The 23,908-nt window shown below is 40.1% G+C and overlaps 1 protein-coding gene across 1 annotated transcript; it reads right to left on the bottom strand.

Moving 5' to 3' along the window:
* Positions 1-11,520: 11,520 nt before the first annotated feature.
* Positions 11,521-13,538, bottom strand: NPVF (neuropeptide VF precursor). Its single transcript, XM_059172660.1, has 2 exons — positions 13,401-13,538; positions 11,521-11,904 (listed from the first exon to the last, which is right to left on the bottom strand). The coding sequence occupies exons 1-2, from the start codon at positions 13,536-13,538 to the stop codon at positions 11,521-11,523; spliced, it is 522 nt and encodes a 173-aa protein (XP_059028643.1).
* Between the last annotated feature and the right edge of the window lie 10,370 nt (positions 13,539-23,908).

Raw genomic sequence — 23,908 nt, forward strand, 5'->3', positions numbered from 1 at the left:
ATGCTTATTTTTATTGCTTACCAAATTTATTCTTTTTTTTCATGACTTCATTTATTCTATAAATGATAATTGAAACACTACTGTATGTTCGACATAGGGGAGGCAAAGTTGAAAAAATCTGATCCTTGATCTCAGAAAACTGCCGTTTAGTAAGCTGTTGGATTCCAAAGTGGGGTGAAGTGTTACCAACATGGCACAAGGTGATCCAATAGGGCATGGAAAAAATATTAGAACCTCTATATTTTTTATCCAAACATTTAACTTTTCTACTTTTACTTATATTTTATATTGGACTTTATTAATTCTGAGATACACATAAAGGAAGTATATGGGGAAATAGCCTCTCATTTATTTTTTGAGGGAATATAAATTGGTACAATATAAATGGAAGGCAATAAATGGAATATATTGGAAGGCAATTTATGATATAAATGGAATTTTCCAACATCTATCAAAATTGTGATTGGATAGCATTTTGACCTAAGAATTCATTTTCTAGGAGTTTTGTCTGCACACATGCATACCCAAAGGGCTCCAATAGTACAGCACTGTATGTAGCAGAAAAAGCTTTGATATAACCTAAATGTCCATCAACTAAGTTCTGTTACATCCATACAATGCAATACCATACAGTCATTAAAAACAGTGATGATACTTTTTACTTATTGTCTTCAAACAAGCTCTGAGATATATCTGAAGGGAAGAAAAATATAGGGGAAAAAAGTATAGAACAATTGTAGGGTAGGCTGCTATTTGTTAGTAAAGGAAGAAATTGATATATTTTCTAATAATTGTATATATGTCTATACATCTGTGTAGACACCCATTTCCTATATATGCTTAAATTATTTCTAGAAATATGCACAGGGACCTGGCCACATTACACTGATTGACCTTGGGAAGGAGAACTAGTGACTGGAACTCAGTGGAGGGAGGCAGGTGGTTCACCATATTCCCTTTTTGCACCTTTTGAGTTATCGAACCATTACCTATTTGCTGTAGGTGAGGTTTCCTGGAAGCAGATGCTGAGAGGGAGTTTCGGGTACAAGATGTTTGTTAAAGACCAACACCTGTGGGGGTGCCTGGTGGCTCAGTGGGTTAAGCCTTTGGCTCAGGTCATGATCTCAGGGTCCGGGGATCGAGCCCCATATCGGGCTCTCTGCTCTCTGCTCAGCAGGGAGCATGCTTCCCCCTCTCTCTTTGCCTGCCTCTTTGCCTATTTGTGATCTCTCTCTCTCTCTGTCAAATAAATAAATAAAATCTTAAAAAAAAAAAAAAAAGACCAACACCTGTGGAAGGGAGGAAAGGAAGCAGGACTGGGCAGAGGAAGAAGCCTGTCTGTGTCTCCAGCCTGACAAAAACCTTAACTAACCTTCTGGGGAGCATTTTTTTTTTAATTTTTTTTTAAAGATTTTATTTATTTATTTGACAGAGAGAGATCACAAGTAGGCAGAGAGGCAGGCAGAGAGAGAGAGGAGGAAGCAGGCTCCCTGCTGAGCAGAGAGCCCGATGCGGGACTCGATCCCAGGACGCTGAGATCATGACCTGAGCTGAAGGCAGCGGCTTAACCCACTGAGCCACCCAGGCGCCCTCTGGGGAGCTTTGGAACACAAATGGCCTGACATTGTTTTTCCTACCCCTATACCTCGTTTAGAATTTGGGTGGATATAAAATCCCAACAGTGTGCAGGAAAAAAGTTATTCTTAGATTAGTAAATCTTTGAACAATGTACCTTCCAGGAATCTTTTACAGTTTGTCAATGATCCTTCCCATCTCATTCCGGTCTTTGAATTCAGAGGTAATTTTTAAATGAAGCAAGTGTATAATCATGTTCATTTGTTTGTTTGTTTAGAAACCTGACACCATATAGGAAGAGTCCTAAATAAGTTGAAAGTAGTTGCTCCTGGGAAATAGAAATTGGGAGTGGATGAGGTTGCATTTGAGACAGTAATTTTCATCCAGTTAGATCATTTTTTTTAATGGGTGAGAGGGTGGCACTATTAAAATTACACTAGGATAAGTCTAAATTAGAACTATCCCTGGAAAACTGGATGCAATCACCCTATACAAATCCTACAGAATTTTTTGACTTCTTAAATTTTGTACACCTATTTCTTTCTAAACATAAAATTAATCTTAAAAGAAGACTCAAAGTTTGGAAGTCAATTAGTACAACTTCACAGTCTATGCAGAAGTGATGTCTTGGAAATTCCTGATGTATAACTATCATCCAGTCTTTGCTCACAAACACTTCCATAGCTTCTGTTAGGTCAATTACTCTGCAGCTATAATTGTTAGAAGTTCCTTTTAAACTTGCCAATGTGTAACTTCCACAGAATAGGTAATAACACAGAAGCTTTTGTCTTCTCTGACTAGCCTTGATTTTAGAAGCAGGTTGCTTTCATTAGTCTAAAAGAAGTGACTTTTTTATGTCCTACCGTTCAGCTTTTCTCTACCACTTTCTGTGTTTATTAATATGAGAGCGAACAGTTCTCATAGACCTGAAAAGTGGGGAGAACAGGTTTACTTAGGGTAAGAAACAAGACTTCAGAAATGATTTAGTGTTTCGAGTAAGGTCATGCATAACCCTACAAGGTAAAAGCTTTATCCAGTTTGATTGGCAAGTGAAAGGCTCATGCATCAGAGAAATCGCTGACTTCAGTGATGGATACTGCCTGGCTCCATGCCTGCCCATTTCCCTATCAGGAGAGGGCCATTGCCCTCTCGCCGTCCTATGATGTAGGACATGGCCAAGATTGACAGAGAGAGAAGGTTGAAAGGGCGGTTGTTAAAATGTCACCCACCCAGACTGAAATCCAAATGGCTTTATTTAGCATGATGCATTTTAATTAATGAGAGTGAAAAAGTGAAGAGGTTGTGGTTTCTAATCAAACAGAGTAATGCTTTAATTACTGAAATGCAAATGACTTAATTGAGAGGGAAATAAACATTAATTAGATCAAAAAGATATATTAAGAGGAGACTAAAGACATCTTTGCCAGAAGTAGATCTATAGCTGGTTTGTGGTAAAAGAGGGTACATACAGGGATTACAGGGTCTGGGGCACCTGGGTGCCTCAGTCAGTTGAGTGTCAGACTCTTGATTTCAGCTCAGGTCATGATCTGAGGGTCAGGGGGTCGAGCCCCTGTTTCAGGCTCTGGTCTTAGCACACTCTACTTGGATCCCTTTCTCTGCTCCTCCCCCTGCTTGCTCTCTTTCTCTCTCTCTCAAAATAAGTAAGTAAAATCTTAAAAAAAGAAGAGTCTAATGTAAATATTTTAATTTTGATCACTTTGTGACTTGAATGACTATTTCAATTTTGTTTTATTTTTCATATTTATTTATTTATTTATTTATTCTTTTTTAAAAAACATCTTAATTTATTTTTTTCAGTGTTCCAAGATTCATTGTTTATGCACCACACCCAGTGTTCCATGCAATATGTGCCCTCCTTAATACCCACCACCAGGCTCACCCATCCCCCCAACACCCTCCCTCCAAAACCCTGAGTTTATTTCTCAGAGTCCACAGTCTATCATAATTTGTCTCCCCCTCTGATTCTATTTCAATTTTATAATAAATACAACCCTTGGATTTCATTACAGATATTTTAACATAGAACTTTGCTGATTCTCAGTGGGTGCTGGTTTTTTTTTTTTTTTTTTTTTTTATAAGTACTTTGCTTTTCTGGGTGCCTGGGTAGTTCAATTTGAGAGGTTTGTGACTCTAGATCTCAGGGTCCTGAGCTCCAGCCCCACGTGGGTGTTGAGATTACTTAAGTAAATAAAATTTTATAAAGTACTCTGCTTTTCCTTAAGGATGTACTAATTCTCTGATGCCAGTCATCCTTAACTCAAAGCTAGACTAAGGCTGCAACAATGTTTACTTTTGCCTCCTAAAAACTGTTGAATTGAGGTGATTGTACATTAGGTTTAAAAATTTTAAGTTGTTAACTAAGCCTTAAGTTTACGGTATACTGTATAGTATAAAACAAGAGGATATTAAAGACTTTTTTGGTGATGGGGGTGGGGGTGGTTATTGATGTTTTGGGTGTCAGAATTTAAAATTGGTTAAGTAAAGGGGTGCCTAGGTGTCTTAGTCTGTTAAATGTCTGCCTTCTGCTCAAGTCAGGATAGCAGAATCCCAGGATCGAGCCCGGCATTGGGCTCCCTGCTCAGTGGGAGCCTGCTCTGCTTCTCCCTCTGCCTTCACCCTGCTCTCGTGCGCTGTCTCCTGCTCTCTCTCTCTCTCAAATAAATAAAATCTTAAAAAAAAAAAAAAAAAAAAATTGGTTAAGTACAAATGCGGAGCGTTTTCTGCCCTCTAGTGGTTGAAAGTAATTTTGCAGTATCTGTTCTATTTCGGCGCTTTAAATTACATGGGAAAAGCTACATGATATTTCATGATATTTTAAAAGTGGTTTGAAAATTACGTGGGCGCCTTTCTGTAGGTAATTACTATCGTTGCATATTTTAAGAAAGAAAATTTTATATTTTGTTAACCACAATATGCCAATTCCTAGAAATCTGGTGAGAAATAAATTTTGAGAGAATTGTTTTTCAGGATTAAAATAATACTTCTCTACCTCTATGAAGAGAGTATTAATTTGACATTGATATCATTATAATTTAATTCTGCTCCTTTTTTTTTTTTTTAAAGATTTTATTTACTTATTTGACAGAGAGAGATCACAAGTAGATGGAGAGGTAGGCAGAGAGAGAGAGGGAAGCAGGCTCCCTGCCTAGCAGAGAGCCGGACGCGGGACTCCATCCCAGGATCCTGAGATCATGACCCCAGCCCAAGGCAGTGGCTCAACCCACTGAGCCACCCAGGCGCCCTTAATTCTACTCCTGATTCTAATAGTGATTTTCCTGTTTGACTCCTTTCATAGTTCCTATATATAGGAAGAGACCAATGAGTGATAATTCCTTCCATTTCCTAGACATAGGATTAGACACATTATTTTGGTGTTATAATATGAGAGGAAAACTTCATAATAGATGAAAGACAAAAGTAGACTGTCCATCTTTGTAAAATCTGTATATAGTGTTCTAAAACACTGAAGATTTATTCCTGGGCTTCAGTGCACTTGTGTTTTCCCTTTTTAAAGCTTAATTTGACAAATGTTTCCTGAATGTTTCAAATGTTTGAGGGCCAGAGGGGAGATGGTTGTGGGGTGGTGGACAGAGGAGGAAGAACACCAATGTGGAAGTCAGGTCTCAGTTTTGCCCTCTTTTTAGCTCACATTTCTTCAGAAAGTTCTTTCTGAGCTTATTTCTCACATATAAAATGAGCACCACAAAAATAGTTAGAACAGCGTTAGATGTTAAACCAGACGTAGTTATCATAACAATAAATAGTCACTATTACTAAGTGGGGGAGAGGTACAGAAACATGGAAGTTTTTGTTTCCAGGAATAAAGCATAGTTTGGTGTGTTCATTAAACAAAAGGGCAAATTCCAAAGGAAGAGTGTCACATGATGTCTACAGAAAGAGCTTGAGGACAAATAGAAAGCTGAGGCCGGTGCTCTCACCTTTCAAGCCTATTTCATTTTGTTGGTCACAGTTAGGTGAACACTGATCTTTCATTTTTCTCACTGAGAAATTGGTCCCAGAGTCAGTATATATTTTTTTCCTTTTTGTATTTCTCAAGGTCATTGTCATAGTGTGATGTATGAAATGTGGACCAGAGATCACATGGAAGTTACTTCCCATGAAAATCATTGATGTTGCCCATCCCAGCTTTCCCGAAGCCCCTACACTTTTGCTCACTTTACAGGCTGACTGAGGTTTAGGTCAGGACCAATTCAAATGGAATATGGGAATGTGGGAAAGAAGGGAAGTGTTGGAAGAGAGGAGGAAGGGTATAGAATGGGATATTTTGGGGATATGCCCAGGAAAGCACATTAAGGAGAAGGGCATAATTACCATGTCACTTCCATTTTATGCTACTGTAAAAAGTCAGAATTTGGAGGAAGATCAGGTTAAACCACTTGAGTGGTTCTGATTGCTTTGGCATTACATTCTCTGCACTTAATTGTCTAATTAGATAACAATATTTACTTATAAATTGAATTAGATGTTAATTTAAAGTTATTCTAGAAATAAAAATCTCTATTGAAGTGATTCTTAAACTTTATGGAAACACCACTGAGAATTTTCCCAAGAACTCTGAACTCTTTTTCAAAAAGATTCATATATATATGTAATGATTCAGAGAAAATGACATTTTTAGCAGGTATAAGCATTCCTTGTAAGGATAGCTCCAACACTGTTGCAAAGGATGTAAAAAAGAAGTTTTAACCAAACATCACAATCTAACAGACTAAAATTCCAAAGCGAGATCACCATTTGCAAGAGGTTCCATTAGTCCTCAATCCCCTTACCTATGTGGAGACTATAAAAGGGTAGGATTTGGGTTTATGAAGAGATTTCTTTGAGGAGCTTTGTTCCCTCACTCTGAATGCCCCCTTCCCATGCCCAGGTGTCAGAGATTACTACGTTTCTTATTCTTTACCAAGGAGGGGCTTCCGTATGATGAAGAAATGTGTTCCATGTGGTTGAGAGAAACAAAAGACTGTTGCCCAACTTCAGGCCAAAAAGGTAAAGCTCTGGGAGCAGCAGGATAACAGAGGAGTGTTGGGAGTGTGGAGGGCGAACTGTGTGTGACCAGACTTTGGTAAAGAGAGGTTTGTGAGAACCATCTGGAATCCTACTGAAGAGGCTCTTCAGAAGACAAACAGGCATGTGTACAGTGGATGGTTGAGTCCTAAGGTCGGAGCTGAGGCCCGCTTGTGGGTTGAAAGGTATTATGGGCAACAGAAGGTGGAGGGAGAGCGGCCCAGCAATGGGGCCCAAAGGTGAATCTATCCACCCTGGTAAGAACTGTCCTATCCCCTTGACTTTGATCTCAGACTGTCTTCCATCCCAGTAGAGTTCAACAAAGCAGCCAGAGTGAGGAATCAGGTGAGCCTAGAATGGAGGCAGAAGTTGAGTATAGTCCTGACCCCAAACTCAGGCCCGGTGTGGCAACAGTAGAGAATGAATTAATGGATGGCTGAACATAGACTGAAATGTTGATCGCAGTGGAATTGAGACCCCACATTTTTTACTTAGACCAAGAGTCTGACGTCACTCAACACCTGTGAGGTTCAGGGCATCTGTGTAAGCGTCCATCCAGGACTGGGGGAGATTGCTGTATACCTTCTTTTCTGTCCTTTACATCTTAAGCAGGTAGTGGGATACAAAAATAAATTTGCATTTGGCCACATCTTACAAATTGTGCAGTTATACTGATATCCGCTGTATGATATAAGCAGACCTCCCAGGCCCATGTGACCTGCTGACCCTTGGGTTTCATGTGGAAAATGGGAGCTTCTTTGATTAATAAACATGGGGAGAAATGGAATACTAGAAGTGTGGGAAGAGCCAGAAGGACAAGTCTGGGGGAACAGGACAAATTGAGGGAACCACTGCAAAATAAAAATACTGGCCCCTTCTTCAAATTTATTATGAATTCCAGAAGGCAACAACAGAGCATTTAACCAAGCAAGGGCCCTGTGTGACTGCATGGGCTGCACATCCACGATGTTACCCTGGGGTGAAGAAGGAGGGAAACCTACTAGTTGTCCAGTTAGAGATAGTCGGGAGAACAGGCTTGTCCAATTGAAACTTTTTCAGTGAAACAGACTGAGTGAGATTTCCTTCTGAAGAACCCACAAATGCTTAGCAAAATTGTGAACTCCCTTGTGTGAATGGTTTCTTGGGGAAGCCAGAGAACAAGACAAGTAGGTAAGGGAACAGCTGGCAGCAGTTATTTACCTGACACTTTCCATGTATTTCAAGGGTTTAGGTAAAGAACTCATGTTATATGACAAGAAATTTCCCCATGTCATACAGTATGAAGGGATCACATGGCTTTTTGTTTATTTCTTTATTAGTGTATCAGGATGTTGCGTGATACTTTCTCTGTTGCTCAGAACTGGTGACTAGGGACCAAATCTGCATATAAAAGCTGCCGAAACACCTAGTATTATAATGAAAACTGTGGATGGTAGGGACCAACACCCCTTCAGGGTTTACAACGAGGTGTAGAGCCACAGAAGACCCTCCCAACTGTGTTTGAGAGGTAGGCCCAGAGGAGGCCCTGCTGCAGGGGCTCTATACCCTGAAGCCAAGCTAGAGAAGTTTCTAGAAAACCCCTCATTGAGAGCAGGGGCGTGAAGCAGGCACTGGCACTTCACTTCTGACTGGCTGTTTGCTTAGGCAGTAGACTTACTGATCTCCCCCTGCCCCTCCTAAACAGGGAAAAGAGGGTTGGAGACAAATGTACTCAGCATGGAGCAGCCGAGGGGCAGCGTGCAGTCCAGCCCTCAGCATAGAGGGATGACTGTGTTTTCTATGGATCAAGTGGATGCTGAGAAAGTGGTTGGCTCTAGCCTTCCTTTCTGGCAATAAGAAGCTAGGGGGAGTACAGATGAGGTAATGGTCATTGGAAGAGATCAAGTAGCATCCTTGTCTCTCAGGTCACTGCCCTAGATAGGGCTCCCTGAAGAACTCACTTGTAGAAGCAGTGTCATCATTTAGAGAAGACACAGAGGCTACTCTTGACCCCCTACTCCATCTCTCCTTTGCCCATTCAGACACCCTGGAGAAAATAGGAGAGGAGATTGTTTTCCAGAGGCCTATCATTCCTCTGAGATGAGGAAGCGGAGGAAGAGGGGAAGAAGAGCAGAGAGATGCGCCATTCACCTCTTTAGGTTCTTCCAGTCACTGGCCCAGCCAGCAATGGGAGATGGGAAGCTTTGCTTTGGATATGAAGTTGGCATCTTTAACTGGACTTGAGGTTTTTTTTTCTTTTTTAAAAAATTCCAGTTAGTTAACATACAGTGTAATATTAGTTTCATGTGTACAATATAGTGATCCAACACTTCCATTCAACACCCAGTGCTCATCACAGCAAATGCCCTCCTTAATCCCCACCACCTATTTACCACCCTCCCCCCACCACACACATCCCTTCTGGTAACCATCAGTTTGCTCTCTGTAGTTAAGAGTCTGTTTCTTGTGGACTTGACTGAGTTTTTTAATATCAGGAAGTGACCGAGGAAGTTATAGATTCTGTCCAAGGTCTCTCATTAAGGAATCACTACCCAGCAGGGAAAGGACATTCAACACAGCACAGCTGGGGGCAGGATAGGAGGGAAAATAGCACCATTTCTTATTTGCACCCTATGGACTTGAGACTGTTCAGTAAACCAGCTATATCTGATTAGGGACCTCATGTTCTTATGACTAAAGTTGAATAACTGTGCATTTGTGTTGTAGTGTACTGTGTTTGTAAATTGTTAGTTTAGGAGTGACCAGATTTTTTCTGCAAATCAAAAACTTGAACTATTAAATGAGAAAAGAGACGCACCAGAAAGCAAGTTTCCAAATAGAGGATACACTTAAAGAAGTATCTAATAACTGCCTTAAAAATAATCTCTCTTTTTAGAAAAATTTCAACCTATCATAGAATCACTAACAGTTGATGCGATGGAAAAAAAAATGGGTGTATAAAAACACGTTTGTAAGTGATTTGTTATTCTTGTTCACTTGTCAACCATGTTACTCTCTTAAATTATTTAAATTTCATAAAAAATTTGTTAGGCTATTCCTCTATTTAATTTTTTATTTCAGTGTGACTGTGTCTATGATTTTTACATAAGATGGTGAGATGGCTTCAGCCTTCTTCTGTGCCCCCCTCCTTCCTCTTTCCTCATTACCAGAGGCTTCTTAAGTATTTGCCATGTTCTTTTTATTTAGACAAAAATTATTTCATATTTACATTATAATATTCTTTAAATTTTTTAAAATAGCTTTTTAAGATACTAGCTCTAGTGACAAAGAAAAATTGTTGTCAGTGATAACCCATCAGAAGAATACAGTGACTCTTTATCCATTGGTGTCCTCATTGTAGAGTTGCTTGTAGATTATAGACCACAGCTTAAATCGTCTTCAGGGACAAGCTCCAGGCTTATTTTTCTTGTTTCAGTTCTGCACCATCTATTTCCTTGAATCCCAGTCTCCTAAAATGGAAGCCACACAAAATGTTCTTATCCATCATAACAATGCCATGAATACATACAAAAATACTAGCCATGATCCTAACTGCCTCATTATACTTGAGTTGAATTGTGTTGCACTTGAAACGAGTGAGATGTTGATGAGAACCTTAATTTGTAATGGGTGCATACTCAGGTTTACCAACTTACCCTTGACTCATCCCTCTCCCTCATGACTGTCCCACTGGCAACATCTGGTGAGCTGCCAAATTCTGCTTCCATGTTATGTCTCAGGACTTCAGCAGAAATGTCAGTGGTTCTCCTTTCCTTGATGAATAATGTCCTTTACTGAGCCCCGAGTGCACTTTCTGCTCTTACCCCTACCTCCTCGCCTTCTTACCTTCTTTCTTCTCCTCTTCGTACCCCTGCTGCTTTCATACCCCTTCGTACCCCAGCTGTGGTTCATACTCTGCTCTTTGCCTGAAAGTATCTTCTCTCCTTCCCCCAGTCTCTGAATATTCAAAACAGAGCCATCTTTCAAAGTCTAACTCAAAAAAATTTCTCAGATTTCCACATGTAGAAATACTCTCCTTTCTCTCTCTCTCTCTTTTTTCTGGGGACTGGGGATATGCAGTGGACAAAAAGCATGGGATTTATGGGCCCAAAATTCTACTAAGGGGGAATGGACTCTGAACATATGTCAGATGGGGACAAGAGCCATGGTAAAAAATAAAATCAGGAATGTTCTGAAAATGTCTCCCTTCTAAGGTGTCACAGCTTGCTGCCTTCCTTTCTAAAGGCCTTAATTAAAGTGTCATGTTCCACTTTATAGAAATTTGTTGGTTTTGTTGTTTTTACATATACTCTATTAGAAAATAATAGGTAAGTTGCCTATTAATTTTATGGACCTCTTGCTTTCTGATTTGTACATAGTAGATATCTTATTAAATACTTCCTAAAGCAAACAATGATTGAATTAGAACTCACTTATAAAATGAGGTCCAGAAAAAATAAAAAAAATTTGATTTAAGGTTGAGGATGAAAACCTTCTGAATTTGAGACCTGGGGTATTGGGATGCCTTCCTTTGTCCTTGTAGATAGCTTCCTCATGCGGGACCTTTCACATTAAAGAGGTCAAATGTTGGACTATATGTCACAGGCCTAATTCCCAATCACATCATCGAATCTTCTTACTCAGTGTGTGGCTATAGAGTAGTGAGGTTGATGCCCATGTGGGGCTTAGGGGAAGCCACGTCATTACTTCCTACTGCTACTCATGTTTATATCTGACCCTCTGTAGGTCTCAGTTTAGGTACTTATTTCCCTTTCTCTTTGCTTTTTTCCTCCTAAGACTCTTAACTCTCTTAGAAATTTCTTTTGAAAAGAGGTAATCCTTTTTCACATTTCTGGCAGCTACATACAAGAGCCCATGCATTTTAACTGGTTTTCGGGTATTTACCCTGGGAGTTTTTGATCAGAATTCTGGATTTCTTGAGGCTGGCAGTTCATGGAGTAGTTCACTGGCAGATGGCGAATGCATGAATTGTTGGAGCAAATCACTCAGTGTCTTGGCGACACTTTTGGCTGTTGTTCTCCCAAACCTCTGGGGCAGGTTAGGAACATGTCTTGAGATGCTTTCCTTTATATTTCTTCCAAATCTCAGAGGCAGATTGGCCATCACCCCAGTGCTTCTTTCTTCTTCCACGGTCCTCCCAAATCTTAACGGCAAGTTGGCTGCCGAGTGTGGCATTTTGTTGACTGTGGGTGCACTCATCTTAATGACAGTTTTTGGACCCCAGTTTTTTAGTTCTTCAAAATTCAGACTTCTTTCCTTTTCCCCCTTAAGGTCTCCTTCAGGCTATGATTGGAAATGTATATTAAAATAAGTTATTGTTACCCATAAGAGACTCTTACTCTCACAAAACAAACTGAGGGATGCTGGGGGGAGGGAGGAGGGAGAGGGTGGTTGGGTTATGGACATTGGGGAGGGTATGTGCTATGGTGAGTGCTGTGAAGTGTGGAAACCTGGAGATTCACAGACCCATACCCTTGGGGCTAATAATACATTATATGTTAATAAAAATTAAAAAAATTAAAAAAAATTTTTTAAATCTTAAAATAATAAGTTATTGTTATAGGCAATAGGTTTAAACCCCGAATTAACTTAAACCCAGACTTTAGTTTGCAGAACTGTTAAAGCAACAAACAAAGTTTGTGTTTTCATAGGCAGAATTTTTAAAGAAATAGTTCATATTAGGTTTCTTAAAGCAGTCCAGTTTCTCTATCCCTGGACTATTGTAAGACAACCGTAAAATATTACTAAAGTCCATAGAGCGAATACAGCAATGTGTTTGAGCAGCAGGAGCATACAAAGGATTGAAAGGAGGCAAACATTTATCTTACTGCAGTTATTCTCCTTCAGCTTTTGATCCATGTTATTTATGAAATATTTCATGTATTTTTTATATTTTGATTTTAGAGAAACCTCCCACTGCCTCTTCATGTCCCTGTGTCTCCTCTTTTTAAATGCTGAAGTGGTGGATACATGAAAACAGAGATGCTGGCCAGGTTTTGGGGTAGAGTTAGAGGAGGCTCCATCGTCTTTCTTACCCGCTCATATTCAGAGCTCTGCTCTAAGAAACTGATTGTATTTTTATTAGTACACAAGTTACATTTTTAGGAAAGCACTGTTTGGTTTGTGGGCTATGTACCACTAACATACCAACCTTAAATGAACCATTTAAAATACAGCAAATATTTAATTAGATTTAGCTTTACCATGAAAATTTGTCCCTATGAAGATTTTTAAATGATCGTTTCTCTGATTGTGAAAAGAAATACATACTCATTTCAGCAAGTTTGGAAAATATATAAAATCATAAAAAATAAAATAGAAATATCTTGCAATTCCACCATCTAAGGATAAATACGTTACTTTGATATAGATGTACCATAAACTTACTGGCTCATCATTACTAAGTAGGACAGATAATCCTTACATATTTTTCTTTTTGTTGTTGTTTGTAGTTGAAGACAACTCAAATGTTCAGCTGAAATATATCCAGGTCTTATTTCTGCAACTATTTATTACAACTGTGTACTTCTGAATCAATTGAAAATTATTAATGTACCTTGTGCTTGCTAAGTATCATATCCTGTACATAAACTGTCATTATGCCAGACTGTTTGCTGTTGTATTAAAAAATACAAGTTACATCAACGCACTGTCATGGAAGGCTGCAATTGGACAAACAACAAAGCACAAACATTCCTTTTTCTTTAAAAAATAAAAATGCATTAGATTTAGGACAAATATATAGTTAATATTAGTCATGTTGGAGTCAAAAAACTTACCTCAGAATATTTGTCATAATTTTCTTTGCTGGCAAGATTGGACATCATTAATTCATCTGAACAAAAGACATTTGATGTTAACAAGCTTGAAGTGGCTAAAATCACTAAAATGAAGCATTTTGATGAAATAACTTTCATTTTGTTCAGAATCTAGAATTAAGTTTCTATGTGCAGCCTAATGTCTACAAGGAGGGGAATCATAGTCTTTTTATACTGTCTAAAACAAAGGAAAGTTTCATTTATCAGTGAAACCAATCCCACATATTTTAAGTACTAATATTAATTAGTGTTTAACTATATATTTAAGGAATGTGGGTAATTCATTCTGGAAAGACAGCAATCTTCCTGTTTGCAAATTCATTAACTTTGAAAATAATTTTCCTCATTATGAAGGAGCTTCTAATTAGGTAAGTTTGGGACCATGGTGATTAAGATTCCAAACAAACAGAATGCTTCATTTCTTTGACCTCGAATGAAAAATATTTTGGTGTTTGCGTCAATTCTTGAGAAGGGAAAAAAAATAGTATTCAATTCATGCTAGCTATATTAAAAAAAGTGCTGTTTTTTTTTTTAACCCACACAAAAGAGTTAGGCATAGTATTTTCAAAATGTCAAACAAAATTCAGAATATAAAAAGAGTTCTAAGTCACATAGTACCCAAATAAAATGACATTAATTAACTTTTCGTAAAATGCTGTTTGATTATTAAAAAGTGTCAGGATTAAATGCCAGCTATGATGTGAAAGGAGGGCATAAGACCATGAGCTAGGCGTTTTGACAAACAGGCTGTCTCAAGAGAAACTGGAGGCAGTTCTAGGCCTTTTCTATCTTCCCCGTGGGCCTTATTTGGCAAAACTGTATAAATCACTGGGATTGTATTTCTGTGATGATGCCGTATCCTACCTTCCTCCTCAGAGCCCTTAAGAACCCTGGCAAAGGTTTGGTAAGTCACACACATGCTAATTTTGTTGCTCCCCTGGCTCGTATTATTTGGGTAATCTCACATTGCCACAGGCATACTGACATCATGGCATCAGAAAATAATTTATAGAAATAAATGCTTATGTCCTGAAATGCCAAAGCGCGTCTCTTTTGGAGCAATGACTGATATTCTTAAAGACCTGCCTTATCATTAGACTGCCTAGGTTCTAGAGAGATCATTACTTGTTCCCATCTGCCCATTCAACCCTCTCAGGAGACAGAGACCTTACAGTGATTGATCTCTAGCTCCTTCTAGACACAGACACTTAGAGGTGAGTTCACAAAAGAGCAAGTCATAAAGTTGCACCTTTTGTGTCAAGGATTGTGCCACCTCGAGCCACTCCCACAAAGTGCCATAATTTAAGGTATGTGATGGGCGGAAGTGAAGATCCTTCTCCAGATTATAGATCTCCAGAGTAAATTAGAAAAACAACAGTGCGTAAACTCTTGGGTACCCTGAGGTCCCACTGCCCACAGCTTCTCTTCAGGCAGTTGACATCATTGGCCTCATTTGTTTTGGTCCGTGCTAGCCAAGAATCCCCGCAATAGGAGGCAATTAATTCAATTTATAGTCTAGGGTTAATTTTGTAAGACTGTTATTGGATTATTTGGGTTTAATTTCCCCGAGGATTTAATGCATTTCTCTTTCAAATTGTTCCTTTGCAAAGTGCTGATGGAACTTCCTTTTTTTGTGGTCAGTAGATTCAAACTTTTGAGAAATGGGTGAAGCGAGGAGCAAGTTTTGTGGGGCCGAGTTCACACCCTGGAAAGAGTGGAAGGGATCAGCCTGGGTCTCTTTCAGGATATGCTCGCTGGCTGGTTGTTTCAGAGGTTAGCATTACACCAGTTTGCAGTTCTGCTACTTGGGGTTTTGGCACATCTATGAGCTTTTCGGATTGCAGTCAGCACCTAGTATAGCCGATCTGACTAATCACTCCTCTGCCTCCACCAGGTTCAAACCTCCAAGTCTGGTGTGTACTTAGAGTTCACTTATTAATACAGGGCTTGGCACTTTTCAACCATATTCTTAGTTAGCTTGGAAAACATCGATATAAAATAGCATGACCTGACATACACAGTACGAAATCACTCTGTCTTTCGATGAAATGTGCTCCTGTATACGTAGCCTATGTAGGGATTCCTGATGAGACATAGGAGCATACAAAAAATCAAAACAACGTCTGTCTCCTGGCCATGTGGCATTTCCATACATGCTTCATTTTACTAAGACTTTAGAGACTTGAAGCTACTCCTGTCTAAGACTCTCTCTCCAGCTTGGACACTTCACGTCCTTGGCTTCCTACCAGATGGTGCTGTTGGGATGCCTCACAGGCGTCTCAAGTGCTCTATGTCCCAACTGAGAAAGTATGGATGTCAGAGAAGGGTACTACTCCAGGCCAGAGCCTGTCTCTCATCACAGGTGGGAGGTACTCTTCTGGGGTGCGAATGGGTCAAGACTGGGAAGGCAACTTCTGGGGAACTGTGAGACTCATTGGGAATCTGCCATAGCCATGGGGATGAATGCTGCCACGTGTCCTTAACCTGTACCACCGGCAGCCATGTGTAGGCAAAAAGAAGCAAATGGAAACCCATTTGATCCAGAAAGAGATGTCCCTTCCTCCTGTAGTATACCCCCTCTAGTGCCTTTTACTGACAAAGCATAAAATTATACCTGCTGCAAAGGATAAATGCTTAGGGAGTCCATCTCTCTTATCTCAGAGCATGAAATCAAGAGTGGATTTGGAGTTGAGAGGCAGTAAATAGATCAACTGTCATGGCTATCCACCCACTTGACCCAGCCCAAATCCTTTGGGAGATCCATGACTATTTCCTCCCCTTTTCTCCCTCATCCTTTTCTAGAGTCCATGAAAAACTAGTTTCTAGTTTTGAGGTATTACACTCAATAATACTAGACACACTATTTTTCTGAGCACTTACCACATACCAAGAACTGTCCTAAGTACTTTGTGAATTAACTTGTTTAGCTTTCATATTAATCTCATTAGCAGTTATAACTACTACTGCTCCTCCTCCTCCACCTACTCCTCTGGCTTTCTGGAAAGGAAGACTAAGGTGCAAAAGGATGAAGTAAGTTTCTCTACAAATTGCAGGGCCAGGATTTGAACCCAAGCATTCTGAACGTGTTCTCGCTGTGCCAGTCTGCCCCATCAAACCTGGTCTGTTCTAAATTCCAATTAATCTCTTCACATCTCTCCATCCCCGGTGCCAGTACTCAGCTCACTATGTTCTCTTGCTTACACTTTTTCCTTGGTCCTCTCCAGTTCTTCCTCTATGGAGCAATCAGAAATATCTTCACCAAGTAGAGCGGATTTGTGATTTCTTTTTAAAAACCTTCCAGTGGTTTCCATTTTTTGTGGAATCACTTCAGGCCACTTTTCATTACTCGTAGACGTCTTAACGTCTCCTGCGTTGCCTCTCCCACTCCTCCCTGCCACCTCTGTGCTTGATGACAAACTTCTTTCTATTCTTCCAAATGGCTGCAATTTCTCTTGCCTCTGCTCATGGTTTTCCTGTGCATGGAATATCTGTCCACTCCCCTCTCTCCTTCTTACATCTCCTCATCGTTTGAGTCTCAGTTGAGGCATCACATGTTGTGAGAAACGTTCCTGTTTGAATATCTGACTTTTGACGTCCAGCGCCAATAAATGGCTCTTTGTTCTTGCCCAGTTGTGGTTTTTTCACTTTTACAGACTTGTTCTGTACTGTACCTTGCCTCCCGTCCCTCTGTACTGCTTGGGGGAGCCATGTGAGGGCAGAGCCTTGCTTGTGTAGATCACAGTGGCATTTCCATTGTCTATCTCACAGACACTATAGCACTTTATTTCTATCTTTTAAAAAAGATTTTATGTATTCATTGGAGAGAGACAGAGACAGAGACAGAGACAGAGAGAGCCCAAAAGCAGGGGGAGAGGCAGAGGGTGAGGGAGAAGCTGAGCCTTATGGGGCTCTATCCCAGGACCCAGAGATCATGACAGTCGAAGGCAGATGTCTAACCATATGAGCCACCCAGGTGCCCAGGACACATTTTTTTCTCTGGTATAAGGAATAAGGGTTAAAACTGAAGGTGCTGTTTTTCCTGGTTTTGGCTGTTGACCAGAGTTTCCTCTTTACTGTGACTTACAGATTATTAAAGCTTAAGTTTGTTGCCTTATCCTGAAATCTTAACATCTTAACATTTTCTCAGTGAGGAATCCCTCCTAAAGCTTTCCCAGACTGAGACCTACATGTGCACAGTCAGGTATGTGTAGGTTGAATGTGAGTGTAGGTTTATCCTGTTAACGGTGCTACATGCAGCTTGATAAGTTCAGTATGTTCTGATGTATCTTGCTGTGTTGATGGGTCCAGACACCAGGAAGGGTGTGAAAAGGGATGATACAGACCTAAAAAGGGCTTCCTGACGATGCTTCAGGGTTGTCCAGGAGGCGGACTTCATAGGCTCCCCTGGCTGAGGACAGAAAAGTGTTCTCTGATTGTTCGTTATTTTTCCACGCCCACTAGATGCCTCCAACCTCCGGCAGGCAGTTAGAGTAGGGGACAAATCCTTCCTACCCATCAGGAACTGAGCTGACTGAGTTGGGTCTAGGACTTTGTAAGGTTCTGGTTTATCTGGACCTCTAGGACAATATTTAAAATAAATGATTGTTTTTGTGCCATGGGCTGCAAGTTTTTACTTAAAATTTTATGCAGCAGAGCTAGCTTCCCCCCTACATTGATCCGTGCCCCCTAGGGCCCTGGTGAGGTCTGCTGAAGAGGTGGTGAGTGTTAATATGCAGAAGAACTTTGTTATAGAGCCCTGTCCCTCGCCCTCAGCCCAGCAGTGGACTCCCAGGCCTTTGGCCTCTTGACAGTTTTTTTCTTCCTCTCCATCCAAGCATAGTCCAGTTGTTGCACTCTGCAGAAGAATTTATGGGCATTGTAGTCTTATTTTGCATTGCATGTTTTCAAAGTATTTTGTAACCATTTGTTAACTAATTTCAGGCCGCCTTTAGAGGTGGGTGGTGGCATTACTGTATAAATACATTTCAGTATATTGTGTGCAGAGACAAAAGAAATACCTGTCTTGGTTCCAAATGAAATCATCCTATGCAAATTATATAACATTACTATTTTAAAAATGTGTGGTGGTGCCTGTGTTTCAAGATTTATGAGTGGTTTTTTATAATGAGCTTGTCATATTTTGATAGCAGGATTGTATTTACATCTCCTGCTCTTTATTGTGACACAGTATAGTGCCATGGCCTTGGAGATGCTGATGTGGACAAGAGACAAAGATGATTCCTCATGTAGTAAAAGCAGTTGAAATTCAATTCTACTTGGAGTCACTTAAAGAATTTGTTTGTATAGGAATACATATTAAATAATTATGAAAATCAATTCATAAGATTTATTCTAGAAGTTTGATGAAATGACAAGGTCCCTATGACTAAAGGACGTATTTTAGAACAATATACTGAACAAACTCTTCAGTATTAAATCTTTCAAGTGATATGGAGTGGTAATGTTTTAAAGAATTTTTACAGCAATTGTGCAAGGTTGATTAGGAAGCTGCCTCTCTACAGCACAGCTTTCCAATTCGAGCTTTTACGCTTTTTAATGTTTCATTTTTATTGACATTTTTTTCCTTGCAGGAAAAATGTGTGATTTTTACTAGCCTGGCAGGGGGTTATGGTACCTCTTGCCAAAGTGTCAAGAAAACTCAGAATTCTCTACATGAGGGACAAAGACCAGATGTTTAGTTAAAACAGCACATAGCTTTTACACAAATATAGGTAATGGAAACCAAGTCTTTTCCTGGGATTTCACCCCCCCCCCCTTTTCTTGAGCCGGTTTTGCATTTGATATTTTTAAAATAAGCAAGCAACCATCTTGTTATTCTAACCTGAGCAGAATAATTTAGCTTTTTGCAAAGAGGGTGACTTTTCAATATCTTGCTTTTGTTTTGAAGGATTCTGCTCTAAAATGTGGAATGTGCTCTTCAAATAATAATTTGCTTTAGTGAAAAGAAAATTTGAGACTTTTATAGTTTAGGAAAGACCTAGCCTAATCCACTAGCCTGATTTTTCCACTAGCCTGAACACATCTTCACTGGGGAGGACATTTGTTGCTTAAGCCTACAGTGATGTGGGTTTTGGAGAATGTTTTTAAGTACAACTGTTTTCCCATTTCAAATAGGAGTTAGGGCAGATGGCTAACTAATAATGAGCATCATCACAAATGTGGACTTTTCTAGATCCTTTTTCATCACTGATGAAAACAGATGATAAGGGGGCTACTTGAGAAATACACATGAATGGGCTGTGGTTTGTTTTTTCTTTTTGATTAGGGGTCATCTGTCTCCTGTGCTCCCTAGTACTACTCGTAGGAGTTTCTTGAAGGCCCACAGCAGCCATGCAGTTGCTATTCCGAGCAGAAGCTGGCCCTTGTGTTAACACACTGGCGCTGGGACTTTATTCTTCTCTGTTACTAGTTCCTTTGGCTTTGGACATACTGCCTGCTCCTTCGTTCTAGGTCTGAGCTCACATGGGTACCTCATCCCAGTGGGCACCTGTATCCCTTAGATCATAGTGGCTGGATCTCATTACTGAGGAGGGGTTTACACTTTCCTTCAACACCGGGTTTATGGGACCCTCAAAAGGATGTGTCCATGACGTAGCCAGGAATGACAGCATGGCAGTTCTGCTGGTTAAACTCAGCCAATTCCATGACAAATAAAATGCAACCAATGCCAAGCAACCAAACGGAAAACCCTTAGTCAAATAGTTGTTGAAGGAGGACTAAAAAGCGTACTTTTAAATCTGTAGTGACATGGAGTATAAATTTAATTAGAGGAGAAGATTTTCTGTCCATCTCCTGATTCTAAAAGGTGAAATCTACACAGAAAATTCTGTACGGACTTGAGATTAAATGAGCTAAATAAATGTTAATACCTAATGGATATCATTTTATACTGGGTTCTGTACCAGAAGAGTTTAAGAAATCAGGTATTTACACTTTGAGAAACAATAATAAAGAAGACAATGGTATCTAGAACATATTTTTAGGTCTTCAGAACATATTTAGATATACAAGCAGCCTTACCATTTCTAGGGACAATAGCCTATTGTAGACACAATAGTTTACATGACAGTGTAAATGACCCAGAGCAGTTTTATGATGGTGGGCTTTGGCTGATGGGCCCTGTTGGAGCCCTCTCTGATTCATCGAAAAGGAGTAGCTGATGATCCATGATCTAGAAACATCCCACTAGGAGACTGGTGTGGATCTTTCTGTGAATACCACCTCTGTCCATGCCCTGTTCCTCAATACCTAAGCCAAGAGCGGTGGAACTGCCCTTCCTATGTTTCCATATCTTTGGGTTGATTTGTTTCTTTAAATGTATCACTTCAAAACTTCCCTTAATGACTCTCTTAACCTGATCTAACTTGGATGAACATAACGAAGGAGGAGGAGTCCCAGAATCTTGGCCATGGTGAGAGATGAAAGAGGAGAGAAATCACTGTGAGCTTACTTTGGACCTCCCTGCCTCTTGAGTGGTTTTCTAGTCTTGTAAATGTTTCGCAGTTGAGGCTTTTCATAGGCACAGCTGCAAAACTAGCTCTCCTTTACCTGGTATATTACTCAGAGCTCCTTGGTTGCATGTTACTGAAATTCCTAATGTGTTAAAGCAAAATGGAGAATTTATTATGAGGATATGGGGATATCTTATGAATGGGGTTGGGGTCTCTAGAACATCTGGAGCCTAGGACTCAAATCACCATTGGGACTTTCTCCTTGATTCTGATTTCTTCTCTCAATGCATCGGTTTCATTATTCCTTCCTACTGCTGTTTTGATTTTCCCACCTCTCAGCCCATTTATTAATGCCTTCTGAGAAAACTGCTTTATATCAGTTCCAGATTCAAAATCACCAGGGAAGGATTCTGATTGGCCCATTTTAGATAAGGAGCCCCATCCTGAGCCAATCATTTATAGCCAGAGGAGGGTCACATTGCATTAACATTGAAGATAGTACCGCAAACCTGTGAAAGCGTTGGGGGTAAGTGTTGTTACTGGGAAGACAATACAAAAGCGTCTAAAACAGCTGGTTAGATAGAGCATGAGGAAGAATCTGGACGCTTTTCTTCCTGAGGAAGAGAATTCCCCAGGCAGAGGAAAACTACTTCCCAAGCTGGTGAAATACTGAAGTTCTGAGTTGCAGATAGAAAGCCACTTGACGGGGTATGTCTCTGTTTTTCTTTAAAGATGCTGAGGAGGTCTCTGTCCTAGCTCAGTGATACTGGTAGACAGTGCTTTCATCTCTGCCATCTGGGTCTTTGTTTTTGCAAGCAGGTGTTCTTGTGAGATATTTTTGTGGCTCATATGGGGCTTTGATGGTAAAAACAAAACAAAACAAAACAAATTCAAGATCTTCCTTCCCCAGGGGCAGCCGAGGGCACAATTCCCAGCTATTTCTCCATATATCCATCAAAAGCAGTGCCAACTTTGAGAGCCTGTAAGATTCCCTTTCTCCCCTGGCAGGTGGGAGGCCTGGCTCAGGTGTTTCTCTTTGGCATTTGGAGGTGCTCCTGTTTCCACCATTATGCTCAACACCAGATATGAAGCACTGTCCTGAGAATTTCAAGACCAGGTGGTTTGGTCCCTAAATGGTCCTAAACTCTTTTTAACTTGGGCCTCTTTCCTAACTGTTTCACACCCTTTGTTTTTCTGTGGTGATACTGGCTTGCTTCATTTCTTCCCACTGTGCTTACTAAGGTTGAATGAGTTCTATGACCCAGAGTAGAGTGGTTCACTGCTTTTTGAGCAAGCAAGTTTATTTTTCTATTAAGTTGGTTGACTTGCCATTCTTTGCCTGGCACTTGGGTAGCCTTTGGAAACACTCCAAAATTCTCGTTCCTTAGACAATGAACTTTCCTTAAATAATAGATTAGTAAATGTTTATTTTGGAGATAGTAAAAATAAGATTCTTTGTGTATAATTCCAAATATAAGCAAAATTTTTTTGATAATTAGCTTCATTATTTTCTGTCAATTTTTTGACATTATTTACACTAAATTAGAAGTAGTAATAATGGGACATCCTAGTTCAGTCCTACAAATATATCTGTCTACAATAAAATATTTGCTTTCAGTGACAGAAAGTATTTTAGAAGTGTTCATTAAAACAATTTGATAACTGTGTATTCATTATTAATAACCCAAGACAGGGAATTACATGTTATGTGACTCATGCAACCAATAAGGAAGCTGCCATTTCCATAATTATAAAGAATTCATACCACATCCATTTTACTATTCAGTATCATTTGACCCATTTATGGCTCATTTTGAAAGAGTAAAATTAAAAAATTTATAAAGTTTTTCAAATGAAAAATCTGCCAGGTAATTTCTCCTTTCCACTGCTTACAGTAGATGCTCTCCATCTAAGAGGCTGGACCATTTAGTTCTCCATCCCTCTCCTTAACTACAGTAGTAAAGGAAGTTCAGGATGCCCTGGGTGATGCCAATCCTTCTCCTTGGGGCCCCCTCCTGGAAGCCTTCTGAGGGGTAAACTGTGAAAAAAAGTGGGAGTCTGGGAGGATGACGTGGGTTGGCCACATTCTGGAACAAATGACAGCTGTGGGGTGAAGGGCAGCTAGTCAGTGTCCACGTGCTCTCTGTTCGGCTGCCTGCAGTTTCTAAATAGCCTATTTGGGGAAAAAGTCGAGCAAATGCTCAGCTAAGTCATTAGCCCGCAAGTTCCTCCAAAACGTCAGTTACTGATCACTGCTACGCCTCTGCTTTTATTCTGACTATCCTCTAGAGTTAATTTTGGTATGGAAGGAGGAGGAAGAGGGATGTAGGCTGGGAGGGGGGAGAGCATCATTGGAAGGCTGGTACAAGATGAACTTGTAGCTTCAAGGTTTTTCTTTTGGGCATGGAAGAGAGAATGAGGCCTAGTGAGTGATTCTGGGCCTGTTATTCTTTTCCTTTACCCCCATCCCAAATCTCAAAAGTAGTTGAATTTGGAGCTCACTGTAATTAGAGACAAGGAGACCCCCAGATCTTTGTCACACCTGAGAACCTGGGCAGCACTGTTCTTAAGAAACAGTAAATTAGTACCACGAGACTCCAGCTCCTCTCCTGCATGGTCTGATTGCATCACCGCACTCCCTTTGGTCAGGTCTGTGAACAGTTGCTGAAGTGATTTTGATGTGATGTGACATTTGCAGACTGTGGCCACCGACCAAAGAATCTGAGCTTCGGTATCCAACATTTTACAGGCTACAAAATATAAGCTGGCCAACATTTATTGCTTGTCCTAGCAGCTCGAGCCAAGTTTCCTAAGCCTACAGAGCAGACCTCTTGCTGCTGCTAATTTTACTATCAGCAAACAAAAGGGAAGTAGGAAACAATGCGGAACAGCTGAAGGAGAGCCTTTGCGAGAGTGGGTATACACTCAAGTGATCTCAAGAGAGAGAGAGTGACTTTCTTTTTTCTAAAACCAAAAGGGACTCAGTTTGCACAGAAA

Source organism: Mustela lutreola, chromosome 4 (genome assembly GCF_030435805.1).
Source record: "Mustela lutreola isolate mMusLut2 chromosome 4, mMusLut2.pri, whole genome shotgun sequence".
In the NCBI taxonomy this organism is placed as follows: Eukaryota; Metazoa; Chordata; class Mammalia; order Carnivora; family Mustelidae; genus Mustela; species Mustela lutreola.

Coding starts and splice junctions, on each gene's coding strand:
- NPVF (XM_059172660.1), bottom strand. CDS start 13,538: ATGAAAGTTATTTCATCAAAATGCTTCATTTTAGTGATTTTAGCCACT. Junction 11,905..13,400: donor ATTATGACAAATATTCTGAG/GTAAGTTTTTTG, acceptor TTCCAATCATAG/CCTGAAGGAGACCTTAAGGG.